The sequence below is a fragment of the Populus euphratica genome, unplaced genomic scaffold, assembly GCF_000495115.2.
Source record: "Populus euphratica unplaced genomic scaffold, PopEup_1.0 scaffold84.1, whole genome shotgun sequence".
Lineage (NCBI taxonomy): Eukaryota > Viridiplantae > Streptophyta > Magnoliopsida > Malpighiales > Salicaceae > Populus > Populus euphratica.
In genome coordinates, this window is record NW_011499964.1 from 21687 (window position 1) to 40550 (window position 18864).

An 18864-nucleotide genomic window follows, 5' to 3' on the forward strand; every position below is an offset into this window, starting at 1 on the left:
ATAGAACTATAGGTAAAAGGATTTCAAGTTCATTGAAAACAATAGTAAATTTTTAATGTTTGGAGCTCCCATCATTTTGAGATTTGAGCTCTAACCACAAGTTCATAATATATAAATTAAAATAAATATATTTTAGTATATTATTACAATCACCTAGGTTTTGATAATTCAACTAGCTATTTAATTTGTGTTATTTAAAAATACATTAGCTTTAAAGATGGTAACTGGTGCACACATAATCTCATGATATTCATATTTTATCCATTATCCATTGAATAATAAATTTTAATATAAATTAAATTTTGAGTATCTATTATCTATTATTATTTATTAATTAATAAAAATAAAATAGTTAATACATATCTATTATTTATTAATTAAGAACATGTGATTTACCATTGAAAACAATAAAATTTTTGTTATTTTAGAGTGTTTCAACAAGTAATATTCTTTATTTTAATTTAAACATATATATATCTACACTTAATATGCATGCTAGAATTCTAATATTATATTTTTATTAAAAATAATATTTGTCATAAATTTTTATTTTATATATTTAAAATGGTATAAAATCTGATATTTTTATCTTTTTATAAATAACTTTTATTTAATTGGATAATCTACACAATTTATATTTATTTTTTTATCACTAGTCTAATAATTTTGATTGCGTAAATAATATTTGTAGATGATCTTAAATCTTCTTTACTATTTCATATTTCGCCAACTACATACCTATGAAATGCTCAACAAAAATATTGATCCAAATAATAATTTTTGTATTATTTGCTTCTTATGCATCTATCAAAACATCTTCTCCTTTCTTAGTATTTTTAGGTATCATATAAGTTCCATTGACATATTTCTACTTCCTTTTTATCCTTAAAAAAATTTCATATTATATAATCAAATATGAATAGTTTTTCTCATCTAACTTTACATTCACAGACTGAAGCAAATTATCTTTTTCAGCAATCATAATCAACAATCACAAAAAACCTAAATGCAAAAATAATAAAAAACAAAATATTAAATTAGAAAAACTGAATAGATATCCTAGAAACTAAATAAATATCTTCTTGAAATTATACAATTACTCAAAAAACAAAAAATTATGGAAATAGAATGCAAATATCAAGTTGCAGAAATTGAAGAGATGAGGAAATATTATATTTGCAGAAACTGAAAGGAAGACAAAATACTAGATTTGCAAAAATTGAATGAATATCACTAAAAAAATATAACAAAAAATAGATAGATTTACTTGTTTGATGCAACGAATATTTAAGAAATTAAACCAAAATATAGATATTGATAAAATAAGAGTTGAGATATCCGGTGATGGAAGTTTTATTTGTGATAAAATAAAGGGGAAGGATGTTTTTTTTTTTTTAGCTATGATTATATTTTATGAGAAAATAATAAGGGAATCCCCATCTTTCTTTTTTTATATATATATGATAATCTCATGGTAGTGTTCTCTATTAATTAACATGTGAAACGATCCCTATACGACTTCGATGAATTTCTATCAAGAGTTTAAAAGATATATCAATTAAACTCTTTTAGAGAAATAAAAGTCATGATGTATTTTTTTAATGAAATTATCAAAGACTTTTGTTTCTCTAGAAGAGTTTAATTGACACATCTTCTTTTAAACTCTTGATAGAAATTCATGGAAGTCGTATATGGATCGTTTCACATGTGAATTAATATAGAACACTACCATGAGATTTTCAAATATATATATATATATATATATATATAATATTGTTGGTTGATACTTAAAAATAGTTTTTTATTGACTCCAACAGCGTATGATAGATAGTATACTCAAGGCTTGAACATAAGATTTTCTTCATAGTTCACAGTCTTTCTAATTGGCACATTAATAATAAGCTCTTATCTTGCATGATGGAACTACTTTCATCTTTGAACCCTGTTGAATTTTCATATCAAACTTGTTTTCTAAATGTTTGACTCTGTCTTGATCTGTTCCCTTCATCCCCTTCCCGAGAAGATTAAAAAAAACCAAAAAACCAAGTAGGGCACCGGCCATGATGGCAGGTCCTCTCCTTGTTGCATCAACCTTGACCTCTTCCGGGAAAGAGATAAGAGCTTATTATTAGAACCAAGTCTCGATAGGAATTAGAGAGGAACTTAAAGAAAATCTAAATATTTAATAAATTGTAAACTGTTTATGGACTTTTTTTTTTGTTGACAGTACTATAAGTAAAAGGATTTCAAGCTCATTGAAAACAATAGTAAATTTTTAATGTATCATTTTAATATATTAGTACAATCACTTAATTGTTAATAATCCAACTACCTATTTAATTTGTGTTATGTGCTAAGAATTAGATTTTTTAAAAACACATTGGTTATGGGACTGGTAATGAATATACACATGTCGGATTTCTGGATATCCATATCCTGTTTGTTATCTATAAAATAAAAAATTCTAATTATACATAATCTATTATTATTTATTAATTAATAAAAAAATAAAATAGTTAATATATACATCTTAAAAGATTTATTATAAATATTATAATTGTACCTGGTTATGAATAAAAAAATCTCAGAACATGTGATTTAGAATTATAATATTATATTTTTATTAAAAGAATATTTGTCGTAAATTTTTATTTTATATATTTTTCATAATTCAAACAGTAATGTTTTTATATTTTTATAAATAATTTTTTTTTAATAGAATAATCTATGAAATCTCTCTCTATATATATTTTAAATCACTAATTTAACAATTTTGAAAAACACTTCTTGATATTTATGATATGTAAAGTATTAGAGAATAATATAAATTATATTTTAGAATCTTATCTAATAATTTAAACTTTAAAATTAAGATGGTTTTTGATATAATATCAGAGTTTTAATGACTAAATAATTACGAGTTTGAATTATATTATTTTTATTTATTTAATAAAAATTAAATATAAAATAATATAAAATTGATATTTTTTTAATAATTTAAAATTTAAAATTATGGCAGAAAAATCTTAAATGATAGAGGCAAGCGAGAAGCGCAAAAAAGGAAGCAGGGAAGCTCATCCTCACGTCAGAGGGTCATGTGGGGTAGGGAGAAAAGGAACAGGCGTCCATGTCCAAAACCGAACATGCTATTGGCTAACACAGCCAAGACTCCTCACGTTCATGCTACTGGCTATTTGGCTATATGCTACTAACGCAGCGAAGTGCAAAGTGCAAACACCCTGGCCTCCCCCACTTCCACCCTGTGAAAACTAAAAACTAGAAACCCCGCAATTTCAGACACCAAAGTAGGAAAGGCGGAGAGAGGATATACTCATACATACATCATCATCACTGTCAATGATGCTAACATTCATTTGATTCTCTCCTCTCCTTTCCACCAATTTAAAAATAAGCAAAAAAACCAGGTAGCCAAAAAAAACATCAAGGAAGAAAGAAAGTTCCAGACTTGACAGAGCAAGAGAGAGAGAGAGAGAGAGAGAGAGATGGGGATGAGAGAGGAGATGGAGCAGAAGGAAGAGGGAGTCATGGCAACTGACTTCTTTTGGTCTTACACAGATGAACCTCATGCTTCTAGGAGAAGACAGATCCTTTCTCAATACCCTCAAATTAAAGAGCTTTTTGGACCTGATCCTTGGGCTTTTTTTAAGGTTCCCTACTCTTTCTTCCTATGCATTCTTGTTTTTCCTTTTGTTTTCATTAAATGCGTTTAGATCTAAGATAATGTTGGTGGATTTGCGGGGTTAATCTCGAAAGTTAATGTTGTTTGTTTGTCCATGCGTTCTGCTTTGATGTTTATGGGTGTCAACTTGTTAATTTTGTTTGTTCATGTTATCTTGTACATTCAATTGGTTATAAAGGTACCCTTTTTGGTTTCAGATTCAATGGCATTTTATTATTCTTGTGATTTTTTGTTTTTGGAGAGAATTGAATCAGGGTGTTTAATGTTTGGCTAGATTTGATGGATACGTTTTGTTTTTGGCTCGAATTTCTTTTGTAGCTTGATGTTTTGCAAGTTCTAAAACGAGCACTTGCTTTTTTTATGTATGTGCTAAAATATTTCTGCTGTTAGAAATTTCTGTTAACATTTGGTTAACAGTGCTTCTTCTTCTTGTTTTCTGGTCGATTACAGATATTTCTTTTTGTTTGAATTCAGAATTTTGCATTTCGTAATGATGTAAATTCATAACAAAAAATAGGATAGCCTCTCAAATTACCTGGTCATTTTCATCAGAAATATGAAGCCAAACATATGTGGCCTCATCGTGCTAATGCTTTTGTTTGCTGATAATTCCCCAGAGAAATTGCTGCTATAGATTTCTTGTTATTTACATGAACATATATTCTTTCATATTTTTGCAATAGCAGAGCTTTGTTTTGCAACTTCTTCCATAATGCTTTGTGTTAGTTTGACCTGTTTTCCTTCTATTCTCTGAGAGCATGAGAATGCCAGTTTTTTATTCGTTTATTACTTTTTGTGCATACAATCCAAATGGGTGGAATTACTGGATAATTTCTGATTGAACCATTTAAGCATTGTTTGCTGAACTGGGAATGCATCTGGTTGCCTTTCTGTTTTACATCAAAGAACTAGCTCTGATTTTTAATTGCCTTGTCCTCCAGTTTCTCCAATATTTCTGGATTGACTTTTCATCTTCTTTGGTTTGACTTGTTTTGAGGTTCTGAGGGAATCGAACAAGGCATTTCTTTGATTAAAATCATGCAAGGTTTTATATGGTTAAACGAGATCTCAAAGTAGACATCAACCTCAAGGCACTTTTCTCCCTTTCCTTTCTACTAGGGAACAAAAAATGTGTCTGGCATATGCCTTGCAATGCCATCCATTTTTCTTCCGTGGATTGGTTTGATATGTTTTAATACCAAATTCTGCAAAATACATGAGGAGACAATTAAAACCAATTGTTTTTCTCTATTGCATGATTTCCAATTTAATTTGTACAAGATGAATTGAGAACTGTTGAGCAATTATACATAAAAATATAAACAGTGCTCGGAACCTGGTTTATTTTGATCAATTATGCACACTATTTTGAGGAAACACTCATAAATGAAAATTGTTTTGGTTACTGTATGCTCTTTATATGGTTCATGATCTTAACATTACGGTGTTGCAGATTACTGTGGTTGTTTTACTCCAGCTTTGGACTGCTACTTTACTTCACGATGCTGGGTGGCTGAAGATGCTGGCAGTAGCCTACTTCTTTGGCTCTTTCCTCAACCACAACCTTTTCTTAGCCATCCATGAGCTCTCCCACAATCTCGCCTTCTCAACTCCAGTCTACAACAGGTGTCTTGGTATTTTTGCTAATCTTCCTGTTGGTGTACCCATGTCAGTAACATTCCAAAAGTATCACCTTGAGCACCACCGCTTTCAAGGAGTCGATGGCATAGATATGGACATCCCAAGCCGTGCTGAAACCCTTCTTGTGACAAATGTTGTCGCAAAATCCATATGGGTCATGTTGCAACTCTTCTTCTATGCTTTGCGACCTCTATTTATCAAACCAAAGCCCCCTGGTTATTGGGAATTCATTAATTTTTTTATCCAGATAGCCCTAGATGCAGCCGTGGTTTATTTCTGGGGCTGGAGATCTTTGGCTTATTTGATCCTTTCCACCTTTGTAGGAGGTGGTATGCACCCAATGGCTGGTCATTTCATCTCAGAACACTATGTCTTCAAGCCAGAGCAAGAGACATATTCTTACTATGGCCCCCTTAATTTTCTGACTTGGCATGTTGGGTACCATAATGAGCACCATGATTTTCCGAGGATTCCTGGGAGCAAGCTTCACAAGGTGAAGGATATTGCACCTGAATATTATGAGGGCTTAGAGTCGTATAAATCTTGGAGCCAGGTCATATACATGTATGTTATGGACAGGACGGTTGGACCCTTCAGCCGGATGAAGAGAAAGGTGCCGGGCACTGCAAAGAAATCTGAATAGGCACTCCCATCTCCGGTGCATAATCTTCTGTCGAGAGAAAAGAAGAAGGAACCAGCAAAATTTAATATGCTAAATTATTCAAAATTGCCGTGAAGTTTGGTTCATACTAAACCTAGTCCCTGAATTCAATTTTTTATCGTGAACTATTTTTTGGTAAAAAATAGGTCTCTTGATGGGGACGTCAAACTTAAAACATGAGTTATGTACATGTATGATCATTGATGAAGAAGGATAGATCAGTTTGTAACTTTTTAGTTGGGAGATTGGGTTCTTTGGTTATTTAATTTTATGTAGTTTTATTATTGAGCTTTAATTTATGTATTTTTATTGAATTTTGATTAATTAATAAGTTTTAAGTGCAACTTTGATTTTAATTAGAATTTTATTATTTATATGTAATTTTCTGAACATTTTAATTTTTTTTAATAAAATGTAAAATTTGCAAGTTGTAGACTTTTCTAACCTGATTCTTTCTTTGTTTTTTTTTTTCCCAGTCTTTTCTTCTTTCTTGAGCTTCTTATTCTTAGATGTTTTATTTTTTCTCTTTACTATTAATATCTTTTATAGGCTTTGAATTATTCTTAAAATTAATTTATCTTTTAGAGCTAATAAAGCAATCCCTTGCCTCCCATGCTTGCCACTTTATATGTCAGATTTTGAGCAGCCTTCAGCACCTCACCTTTTATACTTGGCATCTAACATCTCATAGATTTTGAATAAACTCCTAAGCTTTCAAATGCTTTGTTCCTTGTGCTTGACATCCAATATGAATTCTTATCTTTTATTCATGATAAGAAGGATAGAGAGGGTCTTGATTTATTGTGTTATGTCTAATCTATATTCATTGAGGATTTAAATAATTTTTGTTCCATTCCACTTTCAATTATATGATGTTTGAGGTCACAAACCTAGGATGCATGTAGGTGTTATTTCCATGTCTCTCTTCACTAGAATATATGAATTAGTTACTTATTTTGTAAGTGGAGTTTGCAATTTGCATGTTAAGATTATAAAATAAATTCAAATAAATAATGGACAATATAAATTTAAAGTTAATTTACTTGAGTATCATGATGTATTTAATATTAAAGATTATTTCATAATACAAATTAGATTTAAAAAATATCATTTAAAAACTAGTTAAACCATTTAAAGTGTTACAAATTACAAAGACAAATATTTATGTTATTAACCTACCACCAAACTTTGGTATTAACTATAATATAAAGGACTTGGTTATTTATAAATTACAACATTTTATCACTAATTATTCTTTTAAACTCTTACACTGATATTGTTATCTTTGCCATCAAAAAAATAAAAAATAAAATTAATGTTACCTTAAATGTACATGTTGTTATTATTAGTTATTATTAGGGATGATAAGATTCAGTAAACCTTATTTCTTGATCTAGATGACTAAATTTATATTATACTTAAATTATCAAAGAGACAACTCAACACTTAATTATGATTTTAGAAAGTATTATTGAAGATGCCTTCAACACTTAATTATGATTTTAGAAAGCATTATTGAAGATGCCTTCAATTTCACTGAATAAGGTTGAGTTTCTTCAATTGTGAGAAAGTTAACGAACACACTAAATTTAAAACATTGGCTACAAACATGCATGATTATCATGGAGGATATCTTACATTGTAACTCTTTAATTGGGAGATTGAGGATATCCAAGCTCAAATTATTGATTGTTATTTAGTTTGATTATTGAGCTTTAATTTATGTTTTTTTGTTGAAGTTAGTGGGTTTTAAATCTAAATTTGATTATGATTTGAACTTTATTATATATATATATATATGTAATTTCTTAAGATAACTATTATTTTTTGATGAATTAAATAAAATTTATAGAGTTACAAACTTTTCCAACCCACATTATTTCTCTACCTCAACTTTTAATTCTCTTTACTACTTCTTTCAATCTCTTATGTCATGCATTACTTTTTTATCTCCAGGTTTTTGTTTGTTTTTCCAAATCACTTGTGTTTACAAAAAGTTTCATGTTTCTAAACTATTATATATTGTCAAAATTAACATGAGGATCTATTTTTTATTAACAAAAAATAGTTTGAGGCACTCAAATTAAAAAAATAAATTCATGGTTTAAGTTTAGTTTGGCTCAAATTCAGTATGTATATATATATTTTTAATTTAGCCAACTTACTATTTTAGATTTCATTCTTGAGTGTCTCTTCTGCTGTGGTTTTAGACTAAAAACCGAGTTGACTATTTATTCAATCTTTTATCACTATTTTTTTGTTTTCTTGTCACCAAAACAATTGAGATACAGTCTTATCTGTTTTGAGTTGGATTTCCTTCCGAATTGAATTTGTTTTGATGCTGAAATTATTTCTGTTTTTGATGCAACCAGGTGCTCATACTGGTAGTTGCAGTCCCTCAGTGCCTGCCTCAATGCTTTGCTTCTTTGGAGCATACAAATAGATTTCAAGTATTATCTTCTATGTTCTGTGCAACTAAAATCTTTTGGGATTTAAACTATTAGAGATGTAGAAATACTCCAACATAGCATTGCAAACAATTTCAAGTGCTGGTGATGCACATCACAGGCTAGTTATTTTGATTAAAAGCTTCTGAAGTGCTGCTCATAATTCTTAGTAACTAGAAAATGCCTGTGGCTTCCGTCAATCCCCTCTCGATCCCAAGCTCTTCCACCGAACCAAAATGTCTGTCTCGACAATGATCCCTGCTCGCGTGCCTCTCCTTTTTCAAACTGCAGATTGCAATATGGTGGTTTTTCCTTCACTTGTTGGCCTGAGAAGGATGAGAAATATATGTTATATGCCTGCTACACCACAAGCTACCAGTAAAAGACCTATAGTTAACTGAAAATGAATCCTTGCATTCCAGGCATCATTCTTGGTCTAAAACCGTGGTTCACCGACAACGTACGGAGGTGTTTGTAAATGGGGATTGATGAGTGGAAGCCTGGCCGAAGTGTATTCCTCGTCAATGTCATATTTGGATCCATTGTTGGGTCCAAGAGCTCTTAAAGTCATTGCCAATAATATAGAAAATCCCTTCAGACAAGACCCATAAAGGACGTAAATAGTGGGGTGCTAACTGCTAAAAGCCAAGCGTATCTATTTAAAAATCGTGTGCCGAAACAGGATTTTCATCAATGTTCGTTTCCTTTTCCAAAAAGGAAGACGGTCATCAACAAATGGTTAGTCGGTTAATTAAAAGAAATTACTTTCATCAACAAGTTTGCTTGCCGCAACTTGAAAAAACTTCTGAAGGGCTCAGTTGAAATGTAGAAATCAAACACTAGGAAAGTACCTGAACTAAGATGATGAACATGGCTATCCATTTGAAGAAGTCAAAATTAGATTCCACAAACTCTCTGAAATCATGGAACCTCCTTGTCGGATCCTCAGGTAAATCCTAAGAGAACAACTCCAAGTATAAGCTGAAAAATACGTAGGATGTTGATCATGGAAGATAGGAAGTAGGAGGCAGTTCAAAGAGCAGTGCACCTTCTCCCAGTCAGAATTTAGGAGTATATCTGCTGCAACTAATGTTTCCAGTAAGAGAAGTAAGAAGATAATCACCATGTACTATGTTCTATTAAGACCAACAATATTATTTGGTTTCAAAATCTCTGGTTGTCATGAAATGTAGTATTTGGGTTCACTAGACTTGAAAAAGGATACACAAGAAAGGCAAATCCCATTTGAGCTATCTGCAGAGATATGGCCTAAGCATGTAATTAGGCACAAGGCAACACCAATGCTGAGAAAAGTATATATGAACCTGCAATTCTAGAAGAATTGTTAGCTAGTTCCAGAAATTTAAATAATTATATAAAAAAGGTCTTTAATAAGTGCACAAAAAAGGGAAACTTTTTAACAATCATAAATAACAAGTTAACTTTTTCTAGCAGTAGTGAGTAGGAACAATTCCTAGATTCATAATCAATTACACCGCCAAGAAATTGCCAGAGAGCTCCACTCTATAATGGCAAGCAGGTGACAGACATGGTGGAAAAGAAGCTTCAACAAAAAATATCCTTTTCTTCTACGGGGATCTTGTTTCAATTAAGTGTAAAAGCAAGCATCAAAATGGTAGATTAGCTGCTACGGGACATTACAGTGGAAATATTCGAATGATGAGTAATCAGATGGACAAAAACATGAGTAAAGAGCATTCTAAAGAAAGAGCCTTTACCATAGGGCAGTAGAATCAAAATCATCAAAAGATGGACTTTCCATGTCTCTCTGCAGTACTCTAAGCATCCAAAAACCATAGAGAATCATTGGTATGCCAACAAGTCCCAAAGTCGAATTCACAATTTTCAATATTGACCGCAGACAAGTCCTTGCAACTCTTGCCATTGCTGTAAGAGTCTAGCAATACTCCAAGAACTTGCAGAAATTCAAATAACAAACGCCACTTAAAATTTTAGTAATCAAATGATAAGGACTGAAGAAATTTTCTTGCAAAAGAAAAACCTGCGTAAAATGGCTCAAGCTTTCATGATTTTCTTAGCAAATAAATTCTCACTGACTAGATGGAGAACTGGGCCTTCTCTTTCTTAAGTGTTCAAGTAAAAGCAACACACAGTTTCAAACTTGGATTTTCTTTCTTCCTTTCCTCATTCATGTCATGTAATGTGATATGATCAAGGTGCTTACAGAAAAGAGCCATTATTGACTAATGATAAGGCTAGGAAATTTCTTGGAAACTCTCTGTTTTATAGTACTTGGCTGGACTCACTTTCCAAGCTGGCAAATAGAGACTGGAGTCCTTATTATGTTTGTCGTTAGGTATAGCAACTGGACAAATTTCGTAACTGGCCTAATGTATTTTCCTGCTATATTTACTATAAAGAAAGAAATATATAATTATTCAATGAAGTTAATGGTTTTAGATCATCGAAATAGAGATGGTTGACATTTTGACTGGATAAATGAAGGCAATTTCATTAGCAAAATCAACTATGAATCAGGAAATGTTCCTTATACGAGACTATTAGTATGTATTTAGTATTGTGGTTATCCGTTTGAAAAGGTAGATTTAAGAAAATTTACAAATTGTAGCATGTTGGCAATTAAGGTTTAAAGACAGAATTTTCAATAATAGAACTATACAAAATTATGACGTGCTTTCAAAACTGTGATTGAAACAAAACACAGTTTCAACCGCATTTCACCGTACTGTCAAAGAATTTTGGAACACGGGAAGCTAAACGGCTATCAATAGATACGACTTTCCTGAAGAATTCTTGATTTTTTCAATCTGAATTCCACCACGTTGACAATCTAATTGAATAAAACATCCAAAGTAGAGTGATAAACACCATGGATCCTGCTATTTATTTCCTTCCAAACAATTTAAACATATGCAAAAGAAGAAATCCTGAGAAGTTCTATAGATAGAAAGCACCATTTTTGAAGATTTCTCCTTTTCCCATTCGAACTCGCACAACAAATTACCAATCTGTCAGTAAATGCCTCACTCCTGCCGAAGGCATTCCATATAAATTTGGTAAATTGACAGGTGAAGAATAAGTGACCAACATCTTTTGGATGGGAATTACAAAACATGCAAGTAGGATCGAGACTTCTCCCCAGATGAACTTGTCTGACCTCTATAGTGAACCTGTTTAGTACAGCAAGCCAATAGACAAACTTTCCGAGGAGCATTTTCCTCCTTTTTGATAATGACAAGTCATTAACCCCAAAGCAACACAAATTTGCATGTATATTGAAAACAATTAGACTCCCCTTGTCAAAGTGCATATATTCATATGATAGAGATACAAGTATAAGGCATGTCTGCCCCCAGAAGACATATCTAATGAAGAAAACGCACGCCTACATAAAATCTGAAGACAAAACAAAATGGATGCAGAGATGCACCTGTCAATCATAATCAAGAACATATCTTGAACAAGCTGTCAATTCAGCCAGCCGAACCTGCAAAGGAGTTTCAAATTCTGAACCTGAATTTCATCAAGCCTTCTTTGTAATGATACATCATTAACATTCTGATCAATCAAACATTATTATCTTTTTTTCTTTGACGAAATGAATCAAATTTCATTTAACAGTAAAAGAACAGCAGGGTTTAATCACTGCTGTAGAGCATGCAACAACAAATACAATCAACAGCTATATGAAATCAGACCCCAATTTTAGCAAATATCAGACAAAAGAGAATGCCTCACAGAAGTTATTCAAGGTACAGGAATTCTGCAATCTATATTTTAGATTAACAATAAAATGGACAGTTCAATATCAACAAAATATATTTGAATCTCATTCCATCTTAAGTTCCTTTTATCCAAATGAAGTAAAGACAAGCACATTATGAGATTCTCAATAACACAAAGTGAAAGGATTTTTATTCTGTGAATTCTGTCCGGCCCATGTGAACTATTGATTCTTAATCTCCAATTTGCCTATCAATGTGACAGTTGTGCTCACCATCCAATCAAACTGTTTTAACAAAATGGCAGTCAAGAAACAAGTCATTCCTGGATTCATTAGCTTGTTTGCGAAGAACAAATGCAGGGACAACGGCTCTGCCTCTTTCAAATCTCCCTATCCTTAAATGACAACCCTGTTCAAAATCTTCAACATGGCTATAAGACTGTGTTATGGGATAAAAGCAGGATTAATTCTCAGGATTTTAAACCACAAAAATCATTATGCATAAATTCGAGCAAAATCATCCAACTATTAACATTATCAGTCATACACTAACACATATCCACCGAACTCGTTCTTCCCCTTTTGTCATCAACAAAAATTGGGGTAAAAAGCTTCATAATGCAAAACTAAATGCTAAGATTTCAAGAAATCCTAAACAACACTAGAAAATAAACACAACTTAAAACCCATAACATAAAACTACTTCAAAAAGAAAAGAAAGCATAAGTGCCGTCAACTAGCACCAAAAGATTATGAAATGCAATCATTCAAGCTTCCAGACTGATCAGTTTAGTGTGAAAGTCAGAGCCGGATTTTAAGTTTCCTTAGACCAGCTGGAGGGGTCGTCTTGAGCAATTCAGCAAAGTTATCAGAAATCTCTTTGACGGCAGCCTCAATTTCCTCCACGTCAACTGTAAGTTCCCACATAAATTGTGTCAGTTCTCTGAGAATCGAAGCTTCACTTTGAGCCTCATTTTCTGACTCTGCATATGTTGATACTGAAGAAAAACTTTCAGCTATCCCACCGTCAGTTTTTCTTTCGGACCATTCTTCCTCTGTGCTAGGTGTCGTAGGGTAAATATTAGGAACTGTCATATTCTGTGAGGATTTGGTGATAAATTTGTTAGGTTTGCAGCAGGGCTTATATATATATAAGATAGTAACAGGCTCACCAGATGGTTGCTAGTGGTGTACCAGTGAACCTTTCTGTTCCTTGGAATATCTTATCGATCATTCAAAGTGGCTACATCCATTGTTACAACCACATCAAATCTCGATATCCCAAGAACTTGTCTAGGCAACACATGCATGATTTTGAGCTGTAGATCATTACAGAGCCTTCAAATTATAGTTTGAAATTGTATAAGCCTATCAAAGGCATGCAGTATGTGCGTGTATATCTATAGAAAAATCCTATATTATATAGATACAACAATTCATGGCTTTAGAGAATGGTATTATATACTAATCGTAAGGAACAAGCGAAGACGTTGCTGTGGTGTAGTGGTTATCACGTTAGTCTTACACACTAAAGGTCCCCAGTTCGATCCTGGGCAGCAACACACTCCTTTTAATTTTTCTATGAATTGAATTGCATCCCTAAACTTCAAGGATTCCCAAATTATACACTTATGAGTAATATCTTGGGAAAATTACTCATAATTTCACTTTTAGAAGGTAAATGACTTCAAGATCAATAACTTCAATTTTGAACATTTTATTTCAAATAAATTTATATTTATTATATTCCTAAAAAACTTTAATTTTTCTATGAATTGAATTGCATCCCTAAACATTAAGGATTCCCAATTATACACTAAACCATTCGACTCCTGTGCAAAGTCACAAGCAGCCCATAATAGCTACTGGAAATAACACTCCTTGAATTTATTTATTTTTGTTTAGATTTTTAGGTAGTATTGGTATGATGGACAATATTAATCGAACTAGATTGAATTGAACAAATAACTATTTTGTTTCATATTTAATGTTTTGGATTGAATTAGATAATTTGTTTTATTGTATTTGATAAATGTTAGATGAGACTTAGCTGATTTGAGGTATAAACCAACTCGAGTTAAAAAAAAATAAAAAAAATTAATTTGATATAATCTAGTCAAAAACTCAAATTAACCTAAATTAAAATATAGGCAAAAAAAATTTATTTCAGAGTAAAAATTTCTTTAAATATGTATGATTAACAAGCCTAGATGGTAATATTTCATCTTTCAGCTCACCAAGTTTCTCACGGGCTGACTGGCAGATTACAACTTTGCAGTGTCACGAACAAGGCATGATAGAGAGGCAACGTAAATATTGCACAATTATTTGATGGACCATGTCTCCTGCTCCATTGCATTTTCTTGTAGAGTAAATGAAAGCAATTTCTGCTGAAGACCTTTCCCGCTATGATTTTCCCACCTGTTTGATGAAAATAAACAGAACCACGGTATAATTTCTTCTCAAAGCCTTGGATAATACATTTTCTGAAAGTGAGCAGCTTCAAAAGTAATCCATGCCTGAATGGATCTTGTGCACTTACCGAGCCACTCCCGGCTAATATTGTCCATATTCTTATAGAGTAAATCAAAGCAATTTTAATTTTTATTTATTTATTGTAAGGGTATTTTGATTATTTTATTGTAGAATGTAAGAAGATTTGGAATGACACAACCATCGTAATCTTGAATCTCGGTGAACATTGTTTTTAATGGGGTTTTAGGTTGTTTTAATCTAGGCTTCTCTGGGAAAATATTTATAAATGCTGGCACGGGATGACGATAGACATCGAGACTCGGATGTTCAGGTATTTTTTCATCAACTTCTTATAGTAAATTCGTCTTCCTGCAGTATTAAACCTTTCGAATTGTATTGTAATGGAATCTTTTATGCCATTTCTTTTTAACTATCTCCCCTGTTTCATTTTATAGCACCAAGCATTAATACGCATTAGTACTATTATTTTATGGGTGGTATTACAACGTTAATTGCCATGCCCTTAGAATAGTTTTCCCTCAACTGTTCACGACTCCAGGTGTAGAGGGTGATTGTATTATTATGTTTAAATCATTGATATATATATATATATATATATATATATATATATATATATATTGTTAGGAAAACTAGGAACAACCGGACACCAATTTACCCGGATCAATTCAGCGAAATACAATTACAATTCACAAGTCTCAATTCTTTCCCTCTTTGTGCAGTAAAACAGAATCAAACAATGATGAAAAATAATACAAATAATCACAAAATCAACACCAAGATTTTTAACGTGGAAAACCCGATGTGGGAAAAATCACAGGACCGTAATCCACCTAAAAACTTCCACTATCAACAAATAATGGGTTCACAATCATTCTTCCTCAGATTCAACTAAGGGATACAACATATATATCATCAAGAACAACTTATTCTCGGATTACAACAAGATTAAAGGAGAATTATTTGAGAAAAACTCACAAAATTGACAGCCCTGTTTTCTGTCAAAACGGCCAGATTCCACACCACCAATCTTCGATCCGACCATCCAGAATGAAGATCAACGTGTCTAGAAGCTGCTGTCAAAATCTCAGCCCGATCCAACGGTGAACGAGCTGGATATCAAAGAAAGAGCACAGGCTGCTCTGCTGCCTCTTCTTCTCTTTTTCTCTCTTCTAATTTCAATCTTACGCTACAGTATCCGAACCACTTAATTTTAAAGTGGTTAGCTGCCTCTCTTCTCAATAAATATGGTGGTCCCACCATCACATGGTATGAGACCATACACAATATATATATATATAGGTTAGCTGCCTCTCTTCTCAATAAATATGGTGATCCTACCATCACATGGTGTGAAACCATACACAATATATATATATATATATATATATATATATATAGGTTAGCTGCTTCTTTTCTTAATAAATATGATGGTCCCACCATTACATGGTATGAGATCATATATATATATCAGTGCTTTCAGTAAGATAATCTTACGAAGCTTAAGCCATGATCTTACCACGTTGTTTGATTTTCATGCAGTCTTTGGGGAGCTTTCCATTCAAGTCCATTTATCCTCTTGTTTACTTATATTATGAATTGATGCATGTTACGGGGATTTTTGGTTACCTGAGGCGATACAGTTTACCAACTCCTGGTTGTCCTAATGTTTTTGACAATAGATTGATGCAGCAGAAAACAACATCTATGTTGATTCCTTTTCCTTTCTAGCTTAAGTCAGTTTAGGCAATAGATTGATGAATGATATGGGGTCTGTCCAATATAGACTTCAGAGGACCGTGAGGGCATTTCTTCCCGTGGAGGAGATTATTTATTGTCAATAGATATTGAAGGTATACGATTCGACATCTTTTGATCACGTATAAGAAGTCTGCCGAATATTCTTGGATCCAACTCTTGGAATCCCGACGAACTGGTTGAGGAAAATAGTGCAATGGATACTGGAAAATCTTTAAAAAACGTATCTGAATTTCCTGTGCCGATGGAACCAGAGTGGTTGTGATACCAGGACCAAACAATAGAGGGAAAACTGCTTCAATGAAAATCCAGGTGTGATGTCTCTTGCTAGGATTGTTGTTATTAACGTGCAACAATAATGAAAAATATAGTTATAGTTTACTCTAAAATAAGGAATATTATTGTCAAAAAATTATAATGATAAGTTGGTATTATTAAACAAGTTGTATCAATTATTAATAAAATGATATAACTCATGTACTATTATTATTATTGTTATAATTTATGACTAAGTTGTCTTACCATTCATACTTATAAATAAAGGCATACATTAAATAGCAAAATAAAAGAGTAGAATAAAATTGAAATAGAGAAAAAACAAAAGAGAAAATGTGAGAAAAAAAGAATAAGAGGCAGTATAGCAATATGTCTTCTTTCTTTGATGTCTAGCTTATTTACCATTGGATCGGACTGATATTTTACCAACAATTTTTAGACAAGTTACTCTTTATAGGGGTGATCATTTTCGGTTATGTTTTTATTAAAAAAACTAAAACCTATTCAAATTGGCCGGTTTTGGTTTGATTTTTAGGAAAAAAACTGGTTCAAATCAATTTGGCTTGATTTTTTTTATTTTGGCTCTGTTTTATCTCGGTTTTTTCTGGTTTGGCTTGGTTTTTTCGGTTTGGCTTGGGTTTTTTCAGGTTTGGCTTTGGTTTTTTTCTGGTTTTTCAGTTTCAGTTCGGTTTATTTTTTCAATTTCAAACTTATAAAACTGAATTGAACCGAACCAGTCAGTTTTTTCAAAATTTAAATCAATTTTTTTCACGGTTCGGTTTTTTCAATTATTTTTTTTTATTTTCTGGTTTTTTTGCTCATCCCTAAATCTTCATTTAGAATGGTTGGATCGAAGATCAGTGGTATAGAAGCTGATCCTTTTAATAGAAAATGGGGTTGTCAATGTTGTGAGTTTTTTTCTCAAATATTTTTCTCTTTAATCTTATTGTATTCCAAAAATAAGTTGTTTTTTATGATATATATATATATATATATATATATATGTTTTAGTCCTTAATTGAATATAAGAAAGAACAATTGTGAACTCATTATTTGTTGATAGTGGAAGTTTTTAGATGGATTACGGTCCCGTAATTTTTTCTGCATCGAGTTTTTCACGTAAAAAATTTTGGGTTGATTTGTGCGATTGTTGCATTATATTTGTTGATTGTTTGATCCTGATTTTGATTAAGAGTTATAACATATATATCATCAAGAACAACTTATTCTTAGAATACAATAAGATTAAAGAGAGAAATGTTTGAGAAAAGTTCATAACACTGATAACCCTGTTTTCTATCAAAACGACCAGCTTCCACAACATTAATTTTCGATCCAATAGTGCAGAATGAAGAGTAACGTGTCTAGAAGCTGCTGTCAAAATCTCAGCTCGATCCAACAGTGAACGAGTTGAAAATCAAAGAAAGAAGATAAACTGCTCTACTGTCTCTTTTTTTTTTCTCACATTTTTTTCTCTGTTTTTGCTCTCTTTCAATTCTGTTATACTTTCTCTCATTTTGCTTTGTAATTTATGCCTCTATTTATAAGAATGAATGGTAAAACAACTTGATTATAAATTTTTACTCTTTTTCAATTTTGTTATACTTTCTCTCATTTTGCTTTGTAACTTATGTCTATTTATAGGAATGAATGGTAAAACAACTTGATTATAAATTTTGACAACACATAAATTGTACTATTTTATTTATTATTGGTGCAACTTATTTGATAATACCTTCATCTATATTGTTTGATATTGATTTTGATTACACGAAAAAAAATTAAAACTTGTAAATTATGAATTGAACCAGCTAAATTAATATCTAATTATTTGTTCTTAGTTTCCCCTGACATCTCTCGGGTCAAATACTGGTTATATTTGCCAGTTATGAATACCCCAAGCTTGTATCACGGATTTGTACGATCTTGGAAGCAGCTTCCAATGAATCAACTTGTCCTCATTGATGAAATTTGTAGTGGAACCGATCCTTCATATGGAGCGGCCCTCGCAACTCATTACGCTGATTCAAGTCACCAGGAAAGACAAGGATAGTCGATTTGAGAATGCAGCCATGGAGTTTTCTCTTCAAACATTACGATCTAAGTATTAGATTCTCGTTGGGGGGGGGGGGAGTGTGCTGGTGATTCAAATGCATTAAGC

At 32.0% G+C, this 18864-nt stretch overlaps 2 protein-coding genes, 1 long non-coding RNA gene and 1 other non-coding gene across 5 annotated transcripts; 2 read left to right on the forward strand and 2 right to left on the reverse strand.

The window, feature by feature from the left end:
- The first annotated feature begins 3252 nt into the window (after positions 1-3252).
- Positions 3253-6279, forward strand: LOC105138848 (sphingolipid delta(4)-desaturase DES1-like). The gene is made up of 2 exons (XM_011045056.1): positions 3253-3668; positions 5154-6279. The coding sequence occupies exons 1-2, from the start codon at positions 3504-3506 to the stop codon at positions 5982-5984; spliced, it is 996 nt and encodes a 331-aa protein (XP_011043358.1). The 5' UTR covers positions 3253-3503; the 3' UTR covers positions 5985-6279.
- Positions 6280-8467: 2188 nt separating this feature from the next.
- Positions 8468-10666, reverse strand: LOC105138849 (tetraspanin-19-like). 2 transcript variants are annotated; one of them, XM_011045057.1, is made up of 6 exons: positions 10189-10661; positions 9675-9774; positions 9498-9578; positions 9301-9405; positions 8865-9041; positions 8468-8775 (listed from the first exon to the last, which is right to left on the reverse strand). In XM_011045057.1, the coding sequence occupies exons 1-5, from the start codon at positions 10353-10355 to the stop codon at positions 8886-8888; spliced, it is 609 nt and encodes a 202-aa protein (XP_011043359.1). In that variant the 5' UTR covers positions 10356-10661; the 3' UTR covers positions 8468-8775; positions 8865-8885. The 2 variants fall into 2 exon arrangements, with proteins under 2 accessions (XP_011043359.1, XP_011043360.1); XM_011045058.1 differs by lacking the exon at positions 8865-9041 and having other exon boundaries at positions 10189-10666.
- A 2008-nt stretch (positions 10667-12674) lies between these two features.
- LOC105138850 (uncharacterized) lies at positions 12675-13625 on the reverse strand. Its single transcript, XR_844875.1, has 2 exons — positions 13349-13625; positions 12675-13274 (listed from the first exon to the last, which is right to left on the reverse strand). It is a non-coding gene; the product is annotated as an uncharacterized LOC105138850 (long non-coding RNA).
- Positions 13626-13665: 40 nt separating this feature from the next.
- Positions 13666-13738, forward strand: TRNAV-UAC (transfer RNA valine (anticodon UAC)). The gene has a single exon. It is a non-coding gene; the product is annotated as a tRNA-Val (tRNA).
- The last annotated feature ends 5126 nt before the right edge of the window (positions 13739-18864 follow it).

What these genes read in the sequence shown, in the direction of transcription:
- LOC105138848 (XM_011045056.1), top strand. Translation starts at nt 3,504, where the DNA reads ATGGGGATGAGAGAGGAGATGGAGCAGAAGGAAGAGGGAGTCATGGCA. An exon ending in ATCCTTGGGCTTTTTTTAAG is followed by an intron (nt 3,669 to 5,153) that starts GTTCCCTACTCT and finishes ACGGTGTTGCAG; the next exon opens with ATTACTGTGGTTGTTTTACT.
- LOC105138849 (XM_011045057.1), bottom strand. Translation starts at nt 10,355, where the DNA reads ATGGCAAGAGTTGCAAGGACTTGTCTGCGGTCAATATTGAAAATTGTG. An exon ending in TTTGATTCTACTGCCCTATG is followed by an intron (nt 9,775 to 10,188) that starts GTAAAGGCTCTT and finishes CTAGAATTGCAG; the next exon opens with GTTCATATATACTTTTCTCA. An exon ending in TAAATTCTGACTGGGAGAAG is followed by an intron (nt 9,406 to 9,497) that starts GTGCACTGCTCT and finishes TTGTTCTCTTAG; the next exon opens with GATTTACCTGAGGATCCGAC.